The 20,029-nt window shown below is 44.0% G+C and overlaps 1 protein-coding gene across 1 annotated transcript in view; it reads left to right on the top strand.

Annotated features, from left to right (window-relative positions):
• The window catches only part of LOC139458106 (uncharacterized), an 83,453-nt gene that overhangs the window by 58,920 nt on the left and 4,504 nt on the right, over positions 1-20,029 (top strand). Inside the window, exons 38-61 of the mRNA XM_071239418.1 lie at positions 10-233; positions 738-1,043; positions 1,979-2,140; positions 2,302-2,463; positions 2,887-3,216; positions 3,792-4,115; positions 4,527-4,683; positions 5,990-6,147; positions 6,793-7,122; positions 7,315-7,629; positions 8,229-8,561; positions 9,584-9,895; positions 10,056-10,379; positions 10,953-11,279; positions 11,389-11,703; positions 12,017-12,352; positions 13,380-13,679; positions 14,133-14,237; positions 16,060-16,266; positions 16,648-16,971; positions 17,665-17,991; positions 18,140-18,487; positions 18,685-19,020; positions 19,308-19,655. Of these exons, the coding sequence (XP_071095519.1) occupies positions 10-233; positions 738-1,043; positions 1,979-2,140; positions 2,302-2,463; positions 2,887-3,216; positions 3,792-4,115; positions 4,527-4,683; positions 5,990-6,147; positions 6,793-7,122; positions 7,315-7,629; positions 8,229-8,561; positions 9,584-9,895; positions 10,056-10,379; positions 10,953-11,279; positions 11,389-11,703; positions 12,017-12,352; positions 13,380-13,679; positions 14,133-14,237; positions 16,060-16,266; positions 16,648-16,971; positions 17,665-17,991; positions 18,140-18,487; positions 18,685-19,020; positions 19,308-19,655 (6,710 nt within the window). The remainder of the gene's footprint in view (positions 1-9; positions 234-737; positions 1,044-1,978; positions 2,141-2,301; positions 2,464-2,886; positions 3,217-3,791; positions 4,116-4,526; positions 4,684-5,989; positions 6,148-6,792; positions 7,123-7,314; positions 7,630-8,228; positions 8,562-9,583; positions 9,896-10,055; positions 10,380-10,952; positions 11,280-11,388; positions 11,704-12,016; positions 12,353-13,379; positions 13,680-14,132; positions 14,238-16,059; positions 16,267-16,647; positions 16,972-17,664; positions 17,992-18,139; positions 18,488-18,684; positions 19,021-19,307; positions 19,656-20,029) is intronic.

Genomic DNA, 20,029 nt, shown 5'->3' with positions numbered 1-20,029 from the left:
TTTGTCAAGGTCTCTGGGCTACCAGGATGGGTCAGCACTGTGCTGTAATCAACTCAGCCCCTACACCTCTAATCCATACCTGGACACAAGGCGCTCAAGGACGAACTTTAGCTGTTCCGGGAACGAAGCTAGCATCTTCAACTGCACAAATCAACTGCGTACTTATGGCTGCAGCTATAAGCGAATCGCATCAGCTATCTGCTACTCCCAATTAAAAAGTCAAGTTGAGATGGGTACGATTTTGTTTGACAGTATTGCACACATGAAGGATCATTATACATTTGTTGTGATTGCATCGGACAACCTGATATCATTTGTACCGAAAATAGAAACTATAAAAAGTGGCAGTGACGGTGGCGGTTCTGATCATGGCGGTCTTACATTGAAAGTGGTGGTGACTTGTGATCATGGGGAGAAGAAGTAGCAGTAGTAGTGTTTGTCGCTATAATTTGTAGACGTTTTGGGTGTTAAAGTGTGTTTGTTTGTTGTTTAACGCCGCACGCAGCAATATTCTAGCTATATGTCGGTGGTCTGTAAATATCGAGTCTTGACCAGACAATCCAGTGATTGACATGAGCATAAAGTAGTGCCCGTTGTAATAGAAGTTTAATGCAAATAAATATGTTTAACTAGCTTTGTATTCAAGAAGCCCTCATATTGTAGGATACAACCTGGCCATCAGAATTTGTTTCCAACAGACCGTGATGTGTTATATTATCATGAACCTTCTTTCACAGGATTCAGCCTTCGTCTTGCAAATGGCACAGACGTGTCAGGGCAAGTTGAAGTCACAAGGCTCGGGGTTGCGGGTAAAATTTGTGCCAGCAACTGGAACGTCAACGCCTCCAACGTGGTGTGCAAGCAGCTTGGCTTCAGAGGCGGTGTCACCTTCGGCACTACATCCACAAGGACTGACCTTCCTGTGTGGATCACGTCAGTGAACTGTACTGGCCAGGAGACGAGTCTGGACCAGTGTGTGTCCTCCGTCTGGGGAGTACCAAGAGGATACTGTAATCCTGCCAATGTCCTCTGTTACAATACCGGTAGGTTTAGTTAGGATCAAAGTATTGGTTTATTTAATTCCCATTCATTTGATGTTATTTTACTTATCATAAGAAGTAGTGTCATGGAGAGTCTGGATGTCCCTCCTAAATGCATATGGCCTTCTCAAATATTTTGTTGCCAGAATAACTATTTTCCTGTGTTTTTCAATATAATGTATTGCTTGTTCATTGATCTTGTGCAGTTATTTAATGTTTCCAAAATTTACTTCTGTATGTACATATTTCTAGGTAAACGTTAGCGTTTCAATTTGGGAATTAACGCGTAACAGTTATAAGAATCTATTCTGAAAGTCAAAGTTGGTTCTCTCAAATTAGTACAACACGTTGGACGCACCTGTAACATGTTGAAAACTGATGTACAACTGGTGTCTGAGGTAATGCTTAGGTCCTGACTTTCAGTTCGCATAGATGTTGCTGTAATGTCACTGACATGAGCGTAAAGTACCATGCATTCTTGCACTCGTTTTCCCAGGAAGTAAAAGGCAGAAACAATTTGTGACAAAACACCCATGATCCCTGTTCATTGTTCCAATGCTGTTGAGCTATCATGACGTCACTTACAACTCAAGTCCTATTAATTTAGCCGGCATAAACATACCCGACAGTGGATGTGGAAACGGGGTTTAGTGATTCAGTGACGATCTGTAACTCCTTTGACATTAATCGCAGGAAGGGATTGATTGTCTTGAATCCTCGTGTGGAAACTCTTGATGTATATTCTTTTCTTGAACATTTAACACTATCATCGTTACAAAATACACAGAATTGTCTGCTGGAATTGTCTTGATATTGCCTTCCACAACTGTCATTGTACGGAAGATTGTAATATGCATCATGGACCTTTATATACTACTCTGAGGATCAGAGAGAGAGAGTGAGAGAGAACATCTAATCTCTAATACATGTCGTTCTAGGTCCTCCACAACTCAGCCTTGCTGGTGGAGATTCCAGTCACGGCCGAGTGGAAATCACCATAGACGGAGAGACAGGCACAGTCTGTGACAACAGCTTCTCGAACGGGGATGCAAGAGTTGTCTGCCAAATGTTAGGCTTCAAGGACGGAAACTACCTAGCTGGTAGGCTACATCTTTGTGCACTTTAAACCTGCAAGATATTACATCGTTGTAATTCTATCTACAGATCCTAGGAATTGTTTACTTTCTAAGGATATGTAATCTTACCTTTTTCACTGACAAATCTCTGCAACATTTGCATTCCTGGCTTTGTTTTTAAACAGGATCGTACTACGGGAGAGGGAGCGGTCCCATCTTTATGGATCGTTTAAATTGTGGGGGATATGAACAGACACTGTGGTCCTGTCGTAACCGTGGCTGGAGGAATCCTGAACCATCCTGCGGCAACCACTCGAAGGACGCTTCAGTCACCTGCTTCAATGAAAGTAAAGAGAACAATCTTACACAGAAACACACACACACACATAAACCTTCATAAAACGTTATCATATTTCCAAGAAAATACAATATGATAATATTTTCGGAACATATAGTCTTTCCTCGTGAGTTAGATACCTTGGACACAAAGAATCACACCTTGAGACCTTTGGGTGAATCCATAAATTTGGCGTTTAATGATGATTATACTGATTAACTGAAACTGGTATATGTGTTAATCGGTTGATTACGAACCACCGTGCTACAGCTGCATTATTGACTTACCTCTTCTTATGCTGTACATACATTCACATATGGATGTGGACACTTCACAGGACACAAATGGTTTTTAAGGATGGGAAAACTATATCTTCCGGAAGGGAACGTTTGGAAACATAAATGTATGTACGAGTTCAAATTTATGTTTTCAGTAAGGCTTTCTGGGGGAGACCATGGTCATGGTGTAGTCCTTGTATGGAACAACGTCGGCAGATACTCTAGATTCCAGGCGCTCTGTGGGACTGGCTTTGATAACACGGCTGCAAAAGTCGTCTGTCGAGAACTAGGCTTCCAGAATGGTCGATCCTTGCCAAGGGGATCCTATGGCACCTACTACTACTCCACCTACTTAGGCAGCAACATCACCTGCACTGGCAACGAGGCCTCAATCAGGAATTGCACGTTAGGAAGTGGGACATGCAGTCGCCAGGGCTATACCGGATATGCGTCAGTTTCCTGCTACAATGGAACTCTAAATACAGGTAAGTAACGGAAACCATACGATTCTGTTCTCGGGTGGGCCATTCTTGTGTGAGCCTGCTTAGATACTTGGAATGGGTAACCAACATGCTGTTGAGGATAGAAAGTGACTTGATTGGTTGCAACATAGCCAAGATGTCATATGCCGAACGATATGTCCTGCACAGTCACTAAGGGTCGACGCTGATACTCATGTAGCTCTGCTTGGGGTCATCAAGTGGTGTTGATTTATGTCATATTGATTTTGAGCAGTCATCCACATCACCTGTTGCGAAATCATTGTAAGCAGCAATGCCAATTGGCGTTCACGCGGAACTGCAGATGGCATTGCAGCGACAGTACAGTGTAGTAAAGAAGTTGTTTCTATATTGTGTCTACTTTGCCCTTCGTCAACTTCTAAGAAATGCCTATCAGACAAGATACCAGCGGTGTTTATCCATGTTATTCAAGGACACTATCTACAAACATGACTCATTTTGCTCATTCTGGTTAGAACACACGGGCATGCTTGTAAATATAAAACGTCCACGCAGGGAATTTCCTGTTCCCATATGTATCACCTCTTATTTTTTACCAGACTCTGCTGTCAAGCTCAGTGGCGGACCCGACCCGTATAGTGCTGTCACGGGCCACGTCGCAGTTACAAAGTCTGGAATTTCCGGGAGAGTCTGCGAGGTGAATTGGGATGACACAGACGCTGGTGTCGTCTGCCGCCAACTGGGAATGGCGGGTGGTGTCAGCTATCAGTTCAACACACGAGCTTTTGGACCGTTCCTGTTGTCCGAAGTGAACTGCTTCGGCAACGAGACCTCTCTGTTTAATTGTGCCACCGGAAGTGAGGTCTGCACATCTCGGAATTATGCTGGTTTCGACGCAGGTGTTTTGTGTTACAGAAACAATCGTGAGTTGTCTTGAGGAATACATTAATTAATTAATCCAGTATAATGAACAGATACTAAAGCCTCGTTACTCATACTGAAATAATATTCTAATAGGAGAAATAATTTGCTTGGACTTTTTTAAAATCTATAATGGGATTTTATTAAGCATATAAGATTTGAATTGCATTATTCTTTAGCTACACTGAACTTTGAGTTTTATTAAAGTTTCCTTTTAGTCATTAAGTTTATACTCAGACATTCAGACTTCATGCAACATAAGACCATTTTCAGCCATTGTATGCTTAGAATATACAATAAATAGTATCAGCTATTGCGTGGACAAACCCTGTAAATTGAAAGGAACCTATGTCTTGGCGTGACATTGGTGTTCGAGCTTCAAGTTAGCGTGGATTATCACTGTCTGTAAACAGCAATCCGAGTGGAGCTGGTTGGAGGAACTGCGATGTCAGGGAGGGTAGAAATCATCTACGAGGGCGTGCGAGGCACCGTGTGTAACAGTTATGGTTATTCATCCGCCCCCAAAGCTGTGTGTCAGCAACTTGGCTTCAATGACGGAATTTCCTCCAGGTACGATGTGTGAAGTTAGAGTACATTGCAGGCAACAGCTGTAGTCGAGCCCTTCGATATTTAATGTCGGCAACTTCTGTAAAGAAAGTATATATTGATAGCAGCCGATGTAGAACGAGTATGATAGCAGCTTATGTGGAACGAGTATGTATTGATTGCAGCCGATGTAGAACGATTATATGGAGAATCTCACCCGAGTGTCTTTGATATCAAATATATGAACACGAGTTGATAAAAGTAGAAAAACTCCGATGCGTGCCGTTTTATCAACGAGTGTTGATATATTTGATATCAGGAGACACGAGGGTGAGATTTTATTTATAATCAAACATCATTCTTCCAACTTTTTCAGTTTGTAATTAGCAGTGTCTTAAGTGTAAAAAGTACTGCTAGCAGCTTCAGTATCAGAGCCATCAATGATGTCATTTGATTGTGACGTCATTGTAACAATGACGTCACAATGGTCTGCAAAACATTGTGATGCAATTTCATTGCAGCAATATCTACAATGTAGATATCGCTTGATCTCACCCAAGCGATATCTCCTGTTGGGAGTCAGTTTGGGATGGTAAATATTGATAGCAGCTGATGTAGAACGAGTATTTATTACCTACGAGGGCAAACATGTCGGGATTCATAAGGACATATCACGTCACGAGACAACAGTGTATTGTTTCCGTCATCCGGACGGCGTTGTTGACGTCGTTCGAACTTATTGTGGTGTGAGGTCTGAATGACGTCACACTAGAAACGACGTCATAGCTGAAGATTGTTGACGTCATTCGACAAATTGTGCATTCGCTGCTGTTGCGACTTGCTGTCCTTATGGGTAAACACAAAAAATTCTTTTACCTCGGTAATAAATAGAACATTATATTTGTGTTCATGTCATACTATGTTTACGCCATTCGTGTCGTATACATAGTATGTCATGAACACGTATATAATATCCTCTATATATTGATAGCAGCTTTTGTAGAACGAGTGTATATTGATAAGAGCTTATGTAGAACGAGAACATATCGATAGAACGAGTATGTATTGATAACATCTTCTGTAGAACGAGTATATATTGATAGCATCTTCTGTAACAGAGAACTATGATATACTGATGCAGCTACTGTAGGTGGTCAGTTGCCTCCCTGGATTTTTTATACAAAACATTTTTCCTTGTGAAATTGAATACGAAATGAATAATCGTATTTGTACCCCCTGTCAAAAAAAGTTAACTACGGCCTTGATGACAGTTGTATTTTGTCTAATGGAAGGGCGTTATTTTGACAAACAAACCTCCTTTTTATCACAGTTCGTTTGGCCCTGGAAGTGGACAGGTGTTCATGTCCAACCCCTACTGTTTCGGGTACGAGACAAGCATATTCCAGTGTAGCAATGCCGGGTTGGGTTCCACCACGCCTACCTGCCAGAATCACGCGAATGACCTGGGCGTCCAGTGTTACGGAAATGGTAGGTGTAACCAAGAAGTGACATGGCAAAAGGTATGGTGACTAACAAAGAAGGTAGGCATTACACGCATGATATGTTAAACTGTATTGGGATTAAGCATTGAGTAACGGTTTCTCATTTTTGTCATCAATGGTGTTGTTGGTTGGTTGGTTGGTTTATTTTTTAACGCCGCACTCAGCAATATTCCAGCTATATGACGGCGGTCTGTAAATAATCGAGTCTGGACCAGACAATCCAGTGATTAATATCATGAGCATCGATCCACGCAATTGGGATTGATGACATGCATCAACCAAGTCAGCGAGCCTGACCACCCGATCCCGTTAGTCGCCTTTTACGACAAGCATAGTCACCTTTTACGGCAAGCATGGGTTGCTGAAGACCTATTCTACCCCGGAATCTTCACGAGTCCATCAATGGTGTACTGACCTGGTAGTGGTAGGCAATATCAATGGTGTAATGACCTGGTAGTGGTAGGCAATATCCCATTGACGGCAGTAGTTAAAATGGGTTCTGGCGCCGTTCCGGTCCACTGAATACAGAGTGGAAACCAAATCTCCAAAATAGCCCTGTGCGTTCATCCGATGACACAATAATTTTATTTATATAACTCACCTAATGAAATGAAAATATTTACATCCACAGTGAAACTTGTACGAGGCACTACGAATGTAAATGCGTCCACTGGCATTGTACAGTTCTACAAAGACAGCTCTTGGCGCATCATCTGTGGCAGCGGCTTTGACAACTACGATGCAACAGTCGTGTGTAGGGAGCTGGGGTACCCTTATGGCTTTGCTCTTCCCAGGGGGACGTTTGGGACTCAATATTATACCGCCGCGATCAGCTACTTGAACTGTACCGGCTCAGAGACCACTGTAGCCAACTGCGGCTTCAGAGTGGGCGGCTGCGTCAACCGCTACCCCTACAACAATTATGCCAGCGTCATCTGCTCTAAGCAACCTGTAACTAACGGTGAGTTAGGGTCCTGTGTCATTTCGAAAGGTACAACAGCGTTTGCGTTATCAAAATAATTTCTAGAATAACGCTGAGTGAGAAATGGGAGAACTGGTAGATGCTGCTGTAGTTACACAATTATGTGTGAGTGAAATAACGTTTTGAGAATATGAATATGACTGTCCTAATTATTTGCCTTACCTTTGTCAGATTTTGACGTTGTACTTGGCACAACCTTCCCCACTATGGTGAGGATTCAGAAGATGGGAATAACAGCAACTGTCTGTAATAACGGGTGGGGAGACGAGGAAGCTGGGGTGGTTTGCCGATCCAAGGGATACGTGTCGGGTGTCGCGTTTGGCGCTGTGGGTTACGCCTACAACACCCCTCCCCGTCTGTTAGTGACAAGCTGTATCGGCAACGAGACGAGGCTTCAGGACTGCACGCTGTCAACAAACCTTCCGTCTTCCTGTACCTCGTCATATTACAAAGCTGCATACGTCTACTGCTACAACGACAACACAGGTAAGTCGATATTGGTGGTGGGTCACATGCATGAACAGACCCGTGAAGATCCGGGGTAATATAGAAATGTATGTTTATATTAACGCGAATGCTACATTTGGAATGGCTTTCATAACTCTGTTTCTGTTAATGGGTTTAACGCCACTTTGAACAGTATTCCAGTTATATAGTTCGGGGAAAGCCTGAAGTGATGCCGTTTACTACTTTGGTGAAACCCACTAGCACGGGTATGGTCCTGACAAACAAAGAAACAAAGTCGGGGTGATCCGGGATTCGAACCAACAATTAGGGTTCTAGCGTGCCCAAGGGACGCAACTTTGCACAGCGAATTATGGCGCAACGACTTGGTAACGCTACCCCCTTACGCCCTATAGTACACGCCGCTCGTCACGCCGAAAACCACCAGGGTTTCATTCCCCACATGGGTACGATGTGTGAAGCCAATTTCTGGTACCCTCCACCTTAATATTGCTGAAATATTACGGCGTAAAACCATACTCACTCACAACAGTACACGAAGTGCATTTTCACCGTTTTTATGCGTATAGACGCAGCATATTATATGACATAATTACCATTATTATTATCACATTTTGTAGGAGTGAACCTCCGTCTGATAAAGAACGGACAAATATCCAACAGTGCTGGACGCGTCGAGGTTCAGATCGGCGGTGTGTGGGGCAGCGTCTGTGCTTACAGCTTCAGTTCCAGCAGCGCACGCGTGGTGTGCAAGTCCCTGGGCTATCCTGATGGCTCGGGTAAAAGCACGAGCACCTACGGAAGAGGGACTGGACCCGTGTGGATTTATTCTCCAACGTGCTCGGGTACAGAGAAGGCGCTATGGAACTGTCGATCCAGCAGGTTCAATGTCACCAACAGCTACCCCTGCAACGGTCACCGATACGACGTTGGAGTACAGTGTTCTGGTCTAGGTGAGAAGGAACATATGCTGCAAATTATGCGATATATACTTATTTCAATAATATAACGCACATGTCACCGTGTCAGCGTGACCTGTGATAGGTTCTTCAAGATGTAAAAAAGCATGTGAAGTAGTAGGGCTTAACATATATATTCCGTTTCGGCGGCATTTTAAATGTTGACATTTATTTGACATGTGCACTTTGACCATGTTCCTAAATTATCGCAAAATACATTCCTCGCACTGTAACATCATCTCAGAAACCATTGGACCAATGAAGCAGAAACACCAATGTCACCAATTCTGTTCGCCACAGTATTTTAGTTGTTTGTTTGTTTCTTGTTTAACGCCGCACTCGGTGTTCCAGCTGTATGACGGCGGTCTGTAAATGATCGAGTCTGGACCAGACAATCCAATGATTGATATCATGGGCATCGATCCACGCAACGATGACATGCGAGACTGACCATCCGATCTTGTTAGTCGCCTTTTACGGCAAGCATAGTCGCCATTTACGGCAAGCATGGGTTGCTGAAGACCTATTCTACCCCGGATCTTCACGGGTCTATATTTTATACTTGTTTTCACCATGCTATTAAATTCTCCTAAACGGGATATTTGGCTCTGAAAACTTCTTTTCTCTTTACTTCTTTTACAGTGCTGAAGTAGTCGCATGTGTGCTTTCGTTTTGTTCCTGTTCGTGTTAGCTTTTCGTCTTCCGTATTAATGCAGAACATTATTAATATCAATGTTGACAGCAATATTTGTTCAGTGGCTGTCGTTGAAATATCGAACTTATGACTTTATATCCATGTGAGCTAACTCATTAGAAATGAAACATTTGCGGAATTACATACAATGTCTTGACTTACATAATTGAGAGGTTTTGCAGCCTTAATCATGTATGAACTGTTTCCTCAATTTTAGGTTTGAAAACACTTAAACAGTCTAATTTGGTAACAGCTGGGTAAAATTGCTGATCTATTTTGTAAAACAAACGATGTTAATAAAGGCTCTCTTTTCCCTTCATAGTTCGCCTCCAACCAAACAGGCAGTATGGCGCTGTTCAGGTGTACGACGGCGTCAGCAGCTACCAGACAGTATGTGCAGACAACTTCAACGACATCAGCGCCAAAGTTGTGTGCAACCAGATTGGCTACCTGTACGGCGTCAGTGTCGGTGCCTCCGCCTTCGGCAGACAGTACTACGGTATTGGCTACACTAACATCCGCTGCACAGGCCGAGAGACTCGCTTCAGAGACTGCCCCCATGACATCAGCATGACCTATTGTCCCAGTAGGAAGTATGCCTCGGCGGTCTGCTCCAACACGAACCCTCGATCAGGTAAGTAACTACGTATTTGTACTTAAGCTTCATAATAGATAGATATGATATGAAAATTCTGACAATAGTCTGGGAGTATGTAAATAGCTTGCTTTTAAATACATATAATGTTCCGCTTGCATGCCTTACTAAGTTAATCACAAGAAGAGTTTTCCTACAGGGTACACCCTCGCCCTACAAAACACGTACCAGGGCCGCGTCACGATCGGCCACATGGGCATCAGTGGCTACATTTGCCCCGACGGCTTCGACGACAGGGAGGCCATGGTGATCTGCCGAGAAAAGGGATACACCGGGGGCTTCGCCTACACCTACTACAACAGATACTACTCCTTCTACACCATTTCCACAGTGAGATGGTTGTCCAATATTAACTGTGACGGCTCAGAAACCTACCTCTCTAACTGTGCTGGAGTTCGGTTCGGCGACACTGCCAACTGTTCTTCCCAAGGGGATGCCGCCGTCTACTGCTACCAAACTAGTGGTGGGTATTGACATCAGAATCTAATGCCATTGGCCAGTTTATGTAAGGGTTATGGTGACCTATTTATAAAATAAAATGAAAAGAATAAGAAGGGAATGAAATGAAATAAGTTCATGAATAAAATAATGTACACATTATCATATATATAAAATACAACGTATACTACGGTTATGGATGACAGAGAAATAATTTACAGGAATACAAGTGTTTTACGAGTAAGTGTGAATACGGGGTGTGTCCAAGTCGTCTAAGGCGCCGTAATTCGCTGTCCTATGCTGCTGAGCGCCCCAGAAACCTATGATCTGGGTCCTTATGCCTATTCGCCCTGATAATATTTCTTGGTTTGTGAAATTCACAAACATTACTTTGGGCTTTCCTCCCACATTAAGCTGTCACTCCTGATGTAACTGAACTACTGTTCAAAGCAGCCATATGAGTAAGTATGTGAGAGTGTGGCAAATATTAGGTCACATGTCTCATGGCAAACCGTGTCTGTCTGTTCCCGAACTGTTCAGCTGAGAGGTTATCGGATTTGAACTGCAAACACTAATGTGCTCATTCATTTTCCTGAAGGTCTACAGGTGCGCCTGGGAAACAAGACGGGGTCTGCTGGTCGGGTTGAGCTGAGCGTGGACGGGTCCTGGGGTACCATGTGTACACTATACTCGGGGTGGTACATGGACAAAAACGCCGACGTCCTCTGCCGCATGCTCAACTACACCACCGGTCGTCACATGGGTCTGGGAACATTTGGCCCCGGAAGTGGAACGATCTATCTTAGCCGTCTGAACTGCAAAGGGACGGAGAGATCTATCTCCGAGTGTGCGTCTCAGTGGAGGCAGAGCTACTTCGGCTGTTCTAACCACCAGAAGGATAATGCTATCATGTGTTATGACAACGGTGAGTACACAATATTAAAGTAAATAAAAACAGAAATCATGAACACAGTAACACAAGCAAGCCGAATATTCACGTATATTGGTTGAGATGATTTTCGCCTTCTCCCCAGTCCGTCTAATGGGATCCTCCACCGTCAACTACGGCCGTGTCGAAGTGTACAGGAACAACCAATGGTCCCCCGTCTGCGACCACAACTTCGACAACACTGCTGCCCGCGTTGTATGCAGGAAACTAGGCTACACTGACGGCAAGTCTCAGTGCTGTAACGCAGTGGGAGATGTCGACGCCTCCACCATCACCGTCACCGTCAATGGTTGCACTGGCACTGAGTCGGACCTTCTCAGCTGCAACCTTGCTTTCGGCACCTGCACTACCGGCAAATACGCCACCGTCTATTGCTCCTACAACAACATACGCCGAAACGGTACCAACTAAACACTTCATTTACACCTTCGCAAATGGTTTGTCAGTGATATTGTGTCTTTATGTGTCATTAAAAAAACTTTATTCCCTAAACTAAACACGTGTCAGTGTATTATTTCAAAACTAATTCCGAAATTGTCCAACATAACAGAAAAAACAACAAATAATGTCAAAATAATAAGACAATGGAGACCAAGACTAAGGGAAATTCATTATATTTAATACGGAAACATTAACGCAGGAGATGCTACATGCTACATGTGTTATAGGTTCTGGTCACTTTCAGTTACACCTCTCGTTCCTTTCCCTTCCAGACGCCGCTGTCCGTCTTCAATATAGTTCCAGGGACTATGGCTCCATTGAGGTCAATAGGTACGGTTTCTGGGGACCCGTTTGCAACGTTGGCTGGAACAATAAGGACGCCGACGTTGCATGCCGTTCTATGGGCTTTGTTGGTGGCGTCACCTTCAGTGGGCAGATCTACTCATCGACTCCCATGTTGGTTGGAAAATTCAACTGTCAGGGTGGAGAGACTAATCTGACCAGCTGTCCTTTCAGTGACCTTGACGACAAAGTTGACCTCGGCTGCAACTCCCCACCGGGACGATCTAGAAAGAGCGCTGGTGTCCTCTGCTATAATAACGAAAATGGTAAGAGGATGTCTTGTATTAATGGACCTGGTACCTGATATGGCGAGCATTTTATTTGGTATTGTGCATTTATTTTGCCTTTGAACGACCAACTCCGTGCTCTTGGTCTGAATGGCCCTCGACATTAAGGGGATGAAACACACACTGGTTGGCTCAGCGTCAGTGTGATGTATCTAGTATCTTGGGTACCCATGTTCAACTGCGGCATGGCCCAGTCATCTATGGCGCCGCGATTCGCTGTGCAGAGTTGCTTCCCTTGGACACGCCAGAAACCTGTGCTTGTGGGATCGAATCTCGGTTCGCCCCGATTATGTTTCTAGGTTTGTCAGCACCATACCCGTGCTGGTGGGTTTTACGGAAGTGGTAAACGTCGGAGCCTTGCATCACTTCTGGCTTTCCTCCCACATTAAGCTGACACGCCGTGATATAACTGGATTACTGTTAAAAGCGGGTTTAAACCCAACTCACTCACTCGCTCAACTGCGGCATGGTATCTCAGCGGGCTACCTCTATAAAACCGGCTTTTGTTCCTTGTAAGACTTTTGTGAGGACACGTGCAAGCAGCCACACACACGTGCATGTACGTTGCTGTGTCAGTGCAAAAGCCCTTAACAAGACGTTAAAACCCATTTCTCCTCAACTCACCTTTGTTCCTGAGTCTAGAATTGTAAGCACATTGTTTTATGTTATTGTGCCATCTGTTATCAGAATGATAGGCACTTTGTTATTGCATGTTATTGCCTGGTAAAGAGGTTCAGCATTTTGTCTTGTAGTTTGGCGTCCTTTATAACAATAGGACGCTTATATATTTTCTGATTGATTTGCACCAATGATGTCCCTTAACGAGAATTGTCAGTTTCAGTGTAGTGGTGCTCTAGGAATGTGACATATCTGGTTCCGTGGTCCATCGGACACCTTGAAAGTAGTGTCAGCCCCAGTAAAACCAATGTTCGTGTGCGTGTGCGTGCATGCGTGCATGTGTTGAAGCTCCAAATCATTCGTATAAACACCTTGCTTCGTTTTCCAGGCGCCTCTGTAAGGTTGGCTGATGGTGGGTCGAACTATGGTCGTGTAGAGGTGAACTACAATGGCGTTTGGGGGCGTGTGTGTGGCTGGTACTGGAGCGATGTCGACGCTAAGATCGCCTGTCGTCAACTAGGTTTTCTGGATGGGAGTGCAAGACCAGTCACTGAAAACAACAATACCAAAGTGTGGATGAACTATGTGTCATGCAGCGGTTCAGAAGCATCCTTGTTTGAATGCCCCAAATATTGGAACTACAGATGGGGATGTTCTAGGGATGCGGGAGTCGTCTGCTATGACACAAGTATGTCTTGTTCGTCTTGAAAACAAATGTGATAGATGTTATGTGATATGCCGTCATGTGCTACAAATAACAAAAGGATCAGAAAGGTTTTGTTTGTTTGTTTGTTTGTTTAACGCAATACTCAGCAATGTTCCAACTATATGATAAAGGTCTGTAGATAAACGAGTCTTGCCCAGACAATCCAGTAATTGATATCATGAGCATTGATCCACGCAATTGGGATCCAAGGACATGCATCAACCAAGTCAGCGAGCCTGACCACCCGATCCCGTTAGTCGCTGGATCAGAAATGACTAGGAAAGTACGATGCATATGGAAGTTCATCAAACAGGCTAATGCAGGAATGCAAATTTACTCAGCGTTTCGATACTTTTGCTTTAGGCGGCCATTTTTGTATCCATGTTTATGCCGGCAATGTATGAGAGAATGTATTATTGTAAATGTGTATTTCAGTCCGACTGACGCGCGGAAACCAGGTCTCCGTGGGTGTGGTCGAAGTAAACTTCAACAACAATTGGGGCAGCATCTGCAGCACTGGCTGGAGCGACACCGACGTTTGTAAGTGGTCGTAGTATATCTATGGCAAAATACGCCTCTTGGGTGAGGATGAGGTAGAAAAATAAACTTAAGACAGGTATGAAGTGATCGTAATTAATTTGGATATCTTAGTACGAGGTAGTTACGTAAACATGCTGTGTCTAGGGCATCTCAATTTGTTTTGTAGAGGCCCGAAGAGTGCTTGCACTTTCCATTTCACCTGAGGATGTCGGTATGGTTTTGAAAACACTGCGCAACTCCTTTGTCTGCGCAATGTCCTGTATTGGAATGATGTTAGTTATTAATCTACCGCCGATAAGCGTTGACGTCAAGACACAGACCGAAAATTGTCAAATATGTGATGTTGTATAAACAAATAAGGGCATGTTTTGCTTGTGGCAAAGCCGAATGGGAGTAGTGCATTCTTTAACGATGCCGTCACTAAATCGTGACCTCGCTGCCTGACGTTATAGCACTGGAATGGAATGTCGCTGCAGGTTGTGGGGGAAATATATAAATGTTCACATTATTATCGATTTGCTAAATATAGCACAGTAACATATAGGTATATATACATCATGATGCTTTCTTATGGAAAGATATTTTATCAATATCTGGTAATAATATCCGTAAAAGTTAAAAACTATTAATTATGCTTTTATGCGAAATTGTGATTCCACAAATGACTCAATAGTAAGTTGTGAATTTCTGCGCGTTAATTAAAAATGAGAACTTTGGCAATATTTAGGAGATAAGCCTACTGTGCTTTGAAATGTGATGAAGTCCCACTGTAGAGTAGATACCTCTTATTTTGATTTGGAACAGGAGAGCTTTACCGTATTTTCTCCATTAGACGCTAGGCCGTCTATTAATTTCGGGAGAGCCGTTGGCGTGTATTAGAGACCCAGCATGTAATCGTGAAAATATCCCAATCTCATTAAAATCAGACCTTAGTCTGACCTACCGCCATACAAAGATCCGAAGACATCCCATTTTAGGTCACGTCAGAACGACCCTTCATCCGCCCAATCAGAGCGATTATGAAAGTGACAGTTGGAATGTGATTTCTAATCATGCAACCTCGAAAACTTTAACACCGAGTATTCCTAACGATAGTTACAGGTTTAACGACTGAATCCATACAATCTAGACTATCTGTTAGCCATTCCAGAATGCTCTTTTGTTCAGGTTTCAAATTTGTAATGGAGAATCTGTCAAAATATGTTTCGAAGCGTAGTTGCCAATTTGAAATTAGTGCCGTAAGCTGGAGAAAGCTGCCTTCTGATTAGTCATTCCATTGGTCGGTCAAAGTTCGCGCAAAGTCGGTCTGACGTGACCCGTAATGGCATGTCCTCAGATCTTTGTTTAGCGGTAGCGAGAACTAAGATCTGATTTCAATGAGATTGGAAAATATCCACACGTTTTACAGTTCATATGGGTGATCGATCGGCAGCCATTTTTTTTAATAAATCGATATGGATATCGATGTATATATATGCAATTTTTGTGTGAAAAGGCTTTGTAAATATATTTAAAAGGGTTTTCCTTTGCAAAAACCTCTTTTTACAACAATCAAGCAAACAACAAAATCATATGGACTTATTTATGACAAGAGAGAAAGTAGCTTTTCACCTTGAGCTACATGCAATCTCTATCGATAGACCCTACGAATGTAACATGCATTGTACCCGTGTAGGGAATCGAATCCAGGTCGTGGGTGATGAGCCACCGCATTAACCAGAGGGCTAACCACCGCCCGATTTATCTTTATTCCTGTCTGTGCAGGTTGTTTGTCAGATTGATGAGGACACTGTCGATTCATGCTAACGCACTTTAAATTCAGCCGTGGCCTGTAAGCAGCTTGGGTATCAGAATGGCTTCAACCTGTGCTGTGGGGTGTACGGGAGTCGGTCCTATGCCGTATTGGACAATGTCCAATGTACAGGAAGCGAGAACAAGCTAGTGGCCTGCCCCCATGACCCCCCTTCTTCCAGATACTGCAGCGGATCAGATGCCTCCGTGGCCTGCTACAACGGCACTGCCGCTACCGGTCAGTGATCAGATTTTACAAACACATTTAAAACAATCACAGTGTGGTCACATTTTCTTCCCCTGCTGTTTTGTTTATTTCTGGGGTTGATGTTACCTGACGGGATATTGTAATGCGTGCCCTCTTCTGTTTATGTTGGCTGAATGTAAAATATATCATGCCATGGGGGACATGGACATGTATTCTTGATAGCCTCGAGGCTATGATATTAAAAGAATGATTTATACAACACTGAGTGGACTTTCAAAAGCTGTTTTCAAATCAGTTACACGTCATTTCCTTCCATACAGAATGTATGATCAAATACTCAGTAACTGTTTGCCAACCATTTCCCTCAGTTACAATATATGTTATGCCTTCTAATTGGAACTCCTCATTCAGCGTTCACATGGTCCCTCGCTGACGGCAACAACTACACTGGCGAGGTCATCGTCAACTACATGAACATGGTCGGTCGTATCTGCACTGATGATTGGGATGACAAAGATGCAACTGTGGCGTGTAGAGAACTGGGATACAGCAAAGGCTACGCCTACACCCACTACAAATACTCCTTCTATGCCGACAACGGACCCTTCTGGACGTCAAAAATGAACTGTGCCGGCACAGAGAACCGTCTAGTGGATTGCTCCCGAACACAACTGGGTAAAGTGACGTCATGCCAAAATTCCCACTCTGCTGGTGTGCTGTGCGGCGACAATGTTGGTACGTAAATTTAAGGAAACTTAAAGAAAATAATATTTTACATTGAAAACCATACACGGCGATGTCAGATATCAAGCAGGAAAAAATTAAAATTTTGCAATAATAGGTTACTAGACCGTATTAATACTTGTATTGTCGTGTGTGATTTTCTCGTATGATAACCCGGAAAAAGCATCACTCTGACATATATGTTACCTTTGCCCCAGTGAACTACCTGTGATTCAGTAAACGATTCTCCACATGATCATTTCGATCATATTCAGTGCAAAGATGGAAATAAATTAATATGCAACAATTATTGTACAACGAATAACTCTCCGACTTGTTATTCTTGCTGCTTTTTTCTGCGACGTGTATCAAAAACAGATACATCAATGGTTTATAAATTCGCTTTCGGCCTCACTATGCGTTTATAAGGTTACTTGGATATTGGTCTAAACGTTGGTAAGGTGGGGTATTTATTGGAATAGTGCGCTCAAGACGGCAAGTAGGTTGTTTATGCCAACACTGTACTGATTGCACATTGTGACGAAAGGTTCGGCAATTGTGTTTTGTGTCTTCAGCCAAAGGTATCAGTATTTTATTTTATTTTTTTTAAACTGTGAAAGGGTTGTTGCTCTGATACCAAATGTGGCCCTTCGAGAGAATTCTGCGACACAACCATTTTGATACAACTGAGCTTCTCCTATGCAGGTATTTACTACAGCCTCTCCAATGGAGGCCCTGAGAACGCAGGTCGAGTGGAAGTGTCTGTCAATGGCGTGTTGGGTTCAGTATGCCGCTCCTACTTCGACAGTAGGGAGGCTACAGTCATGTGTAGAGGCCTTGGATATAATGTAGGCTTGGTGGACTACTACACCAAGTACCCTAACGCCTCCGGGCCCGTGTACGAGAGTAGATTCCAGTGTACAGGCAACGAAGGGTCACTGGCAGAGTGCCCACATGAGGGCTGGAAGGTCGCAACCAGTAGATACTGCATGAACCACAACTACGACGCTGCCATCACCTGCTACGGAGACAGTGAGTTGATATGCTGTATTTAATACTTTTATACACAATATAATGTATGCTTCGCCCTACTTGTTGGGGTTGATGGTCACTGTGCTATTCTGATGAAGTTTGTGATTGCGTGTGTATGATCCTCAATTTTGCCCCGCTTTGTCTTCAGTCAAACTGGCGTCTGGGTTCTCCCCGGACATCAAGCAAGGTCCAGTTCAGGTGTGGAGGAACAACACTTGGCACTACGTCTGCGACACCAACTTTGATGACCTCACCGCGAAGACTGTGTGTAGAAGTCTTGGCTTTGTGGATGGGAAGGCCCTGTGCTGCTCAGCCTATGGATCGAAATACGTCAGGTACTCCTGGTACGGCAACGGCCCCGGCAGCTTCCTGCCCAACATTACGATGAATTGTGACGGTACCAAGTCCGACCCCATGACGTGCCTCACACCCGGCACCTGCTCCAACGACTACGCCTCTGTTGTCTGCTTCAACACCTCAGACACGGTCGAAGAAAGTAAGTTACATCAGAATTTGCTCATACTTTTGTTGGATATCCATGTGTTCCTGTGAGGGGTGCATGTGAGAAAGTAACAATTATGAATATAGTAAATCATGTACTTACGTAGTTAACACGGTTTGAGAATCTTATATTCCAAGCTTAACTATGAAAGACTAATGTTTTATAACACTTTCATTTGTTATGCTCGATAGCCTACACCCTCGGATTTGACGACTCTACTTCGGACAGTGGTCAGATCGCTGTGCAGCACTACGGCACGAAAGGCCGGATATGTAACACTTTCTGGACCGACACGGAGGCGGCAGTCTTCTGTAAGGGCCTGCACTACGACAACGGTATCGCCTACCACCACTCTGTGAAATACAACTACCATCCTATCAGATCACGTGGCCCCTTCTGGCTCAGCGCCGTGAACTGTACCGGAAGTGAGACGTCCTTGACAGACTGCGCCTACAATGACAGGAAGAGTTTGGGCAACTGCAGCTCCGCCGACATTGCTTCAGCTATCTGCTTCAACGGAGACAAAAGTAGGCATCCTCCTACAAGGATACATTTTGATTTTAAGCAGCCCAAACCCCGTCCGCTGTTCTTTATTTTCGGAACCAATCAGTGTTCAGATGTCTCAGGGCGATCAGCCCTGGGATCGTTATAGCCATGCTCCATTCCATATCATAAGTCTATGTTAAATTTAGGGAGTTACGATCGTCTTAGAAACCGATAAAACAAAAACAAAACAAAACAAAAAAACATAAAGTGATGAATTATGATCTGTATTTCGCTGCACTGAAACCCTTCCTTGTGCATCCTCCCCTAGGTATCCAGTACCGCATGGTGGCGCCCGATGGAACACAACAGAACTACGGTCGTGTGGAGATGTCTGTAGGTGGTGTGTGGGGAACAGTGTGTGACAGATACTTCGACAACCGCGAGGCCGGCGTCTTCTGCCGTCAGATGGGCTACAAGGACGGCTACGCCATACCAAACGCCTTCTACGGCCAGGGGAGTGGCCCGATGTGGCTCAGCGGACTACAGTGCGACGGCTCCGAACCCAGCCTCCACAGCTGCCCTCACTCCGGCTACAACAGCGAGGTCGTCTCGGGTTTCAGCTTCTGGTCGTGCCAGAGTCATCGCGATGACGTCTCCGTTTTCTGTGTCGATAATGGTGAGCACGCTAGTGCATTTCTACTTGATCACACCATGGAGAATGTGTATGTAAATGCATCTGTTAAAAAATGTGCGACAGGATTTACAAAACCTGAATGAAGGTCAAGTCAGTTGATGTGTAAAAAGCAGTAGTCTATGTGTGAATTGCAATAGTCTATGTTTATGTGTGAAATCAGCCTTAGTCAAGTAAATAATGATTACGTCCACCGCCCCCGGGATACAATAACATACCGCCAGCCAAGTCATCGAGCCAACGCCCATCCAATTTATTCCTGTTTTGCGACAAGCAACAGATTAATGGGAATGCCAAATAATCCTTTGTCCCCCGTTGAGCTTGTCATGGCACGGTTGTACGTCGAGACCGTGTCTTTT

The sequence above is a fragment of the Haliotis cracherodii genome, unplaced genomic scaffold (genome assembly GCF_022045235.1).
Source record: "Haliotis cracherodii isolate W230 unplaced genomic scaffold, xgHalCrac1.p SCAF_1, whole genome shotgun sequence".
Lineage (NCBI taxonomy): Eukaryota > Metazoa > Mollusca > Gastropoda > Lepetellida > Haliotidae > Haliotis > Haliotis cracherodii.
Note: the sequence above shows the minus strand (reverse complement) of the source record. Positions and strands in the feature narration are given on the sequence as shown.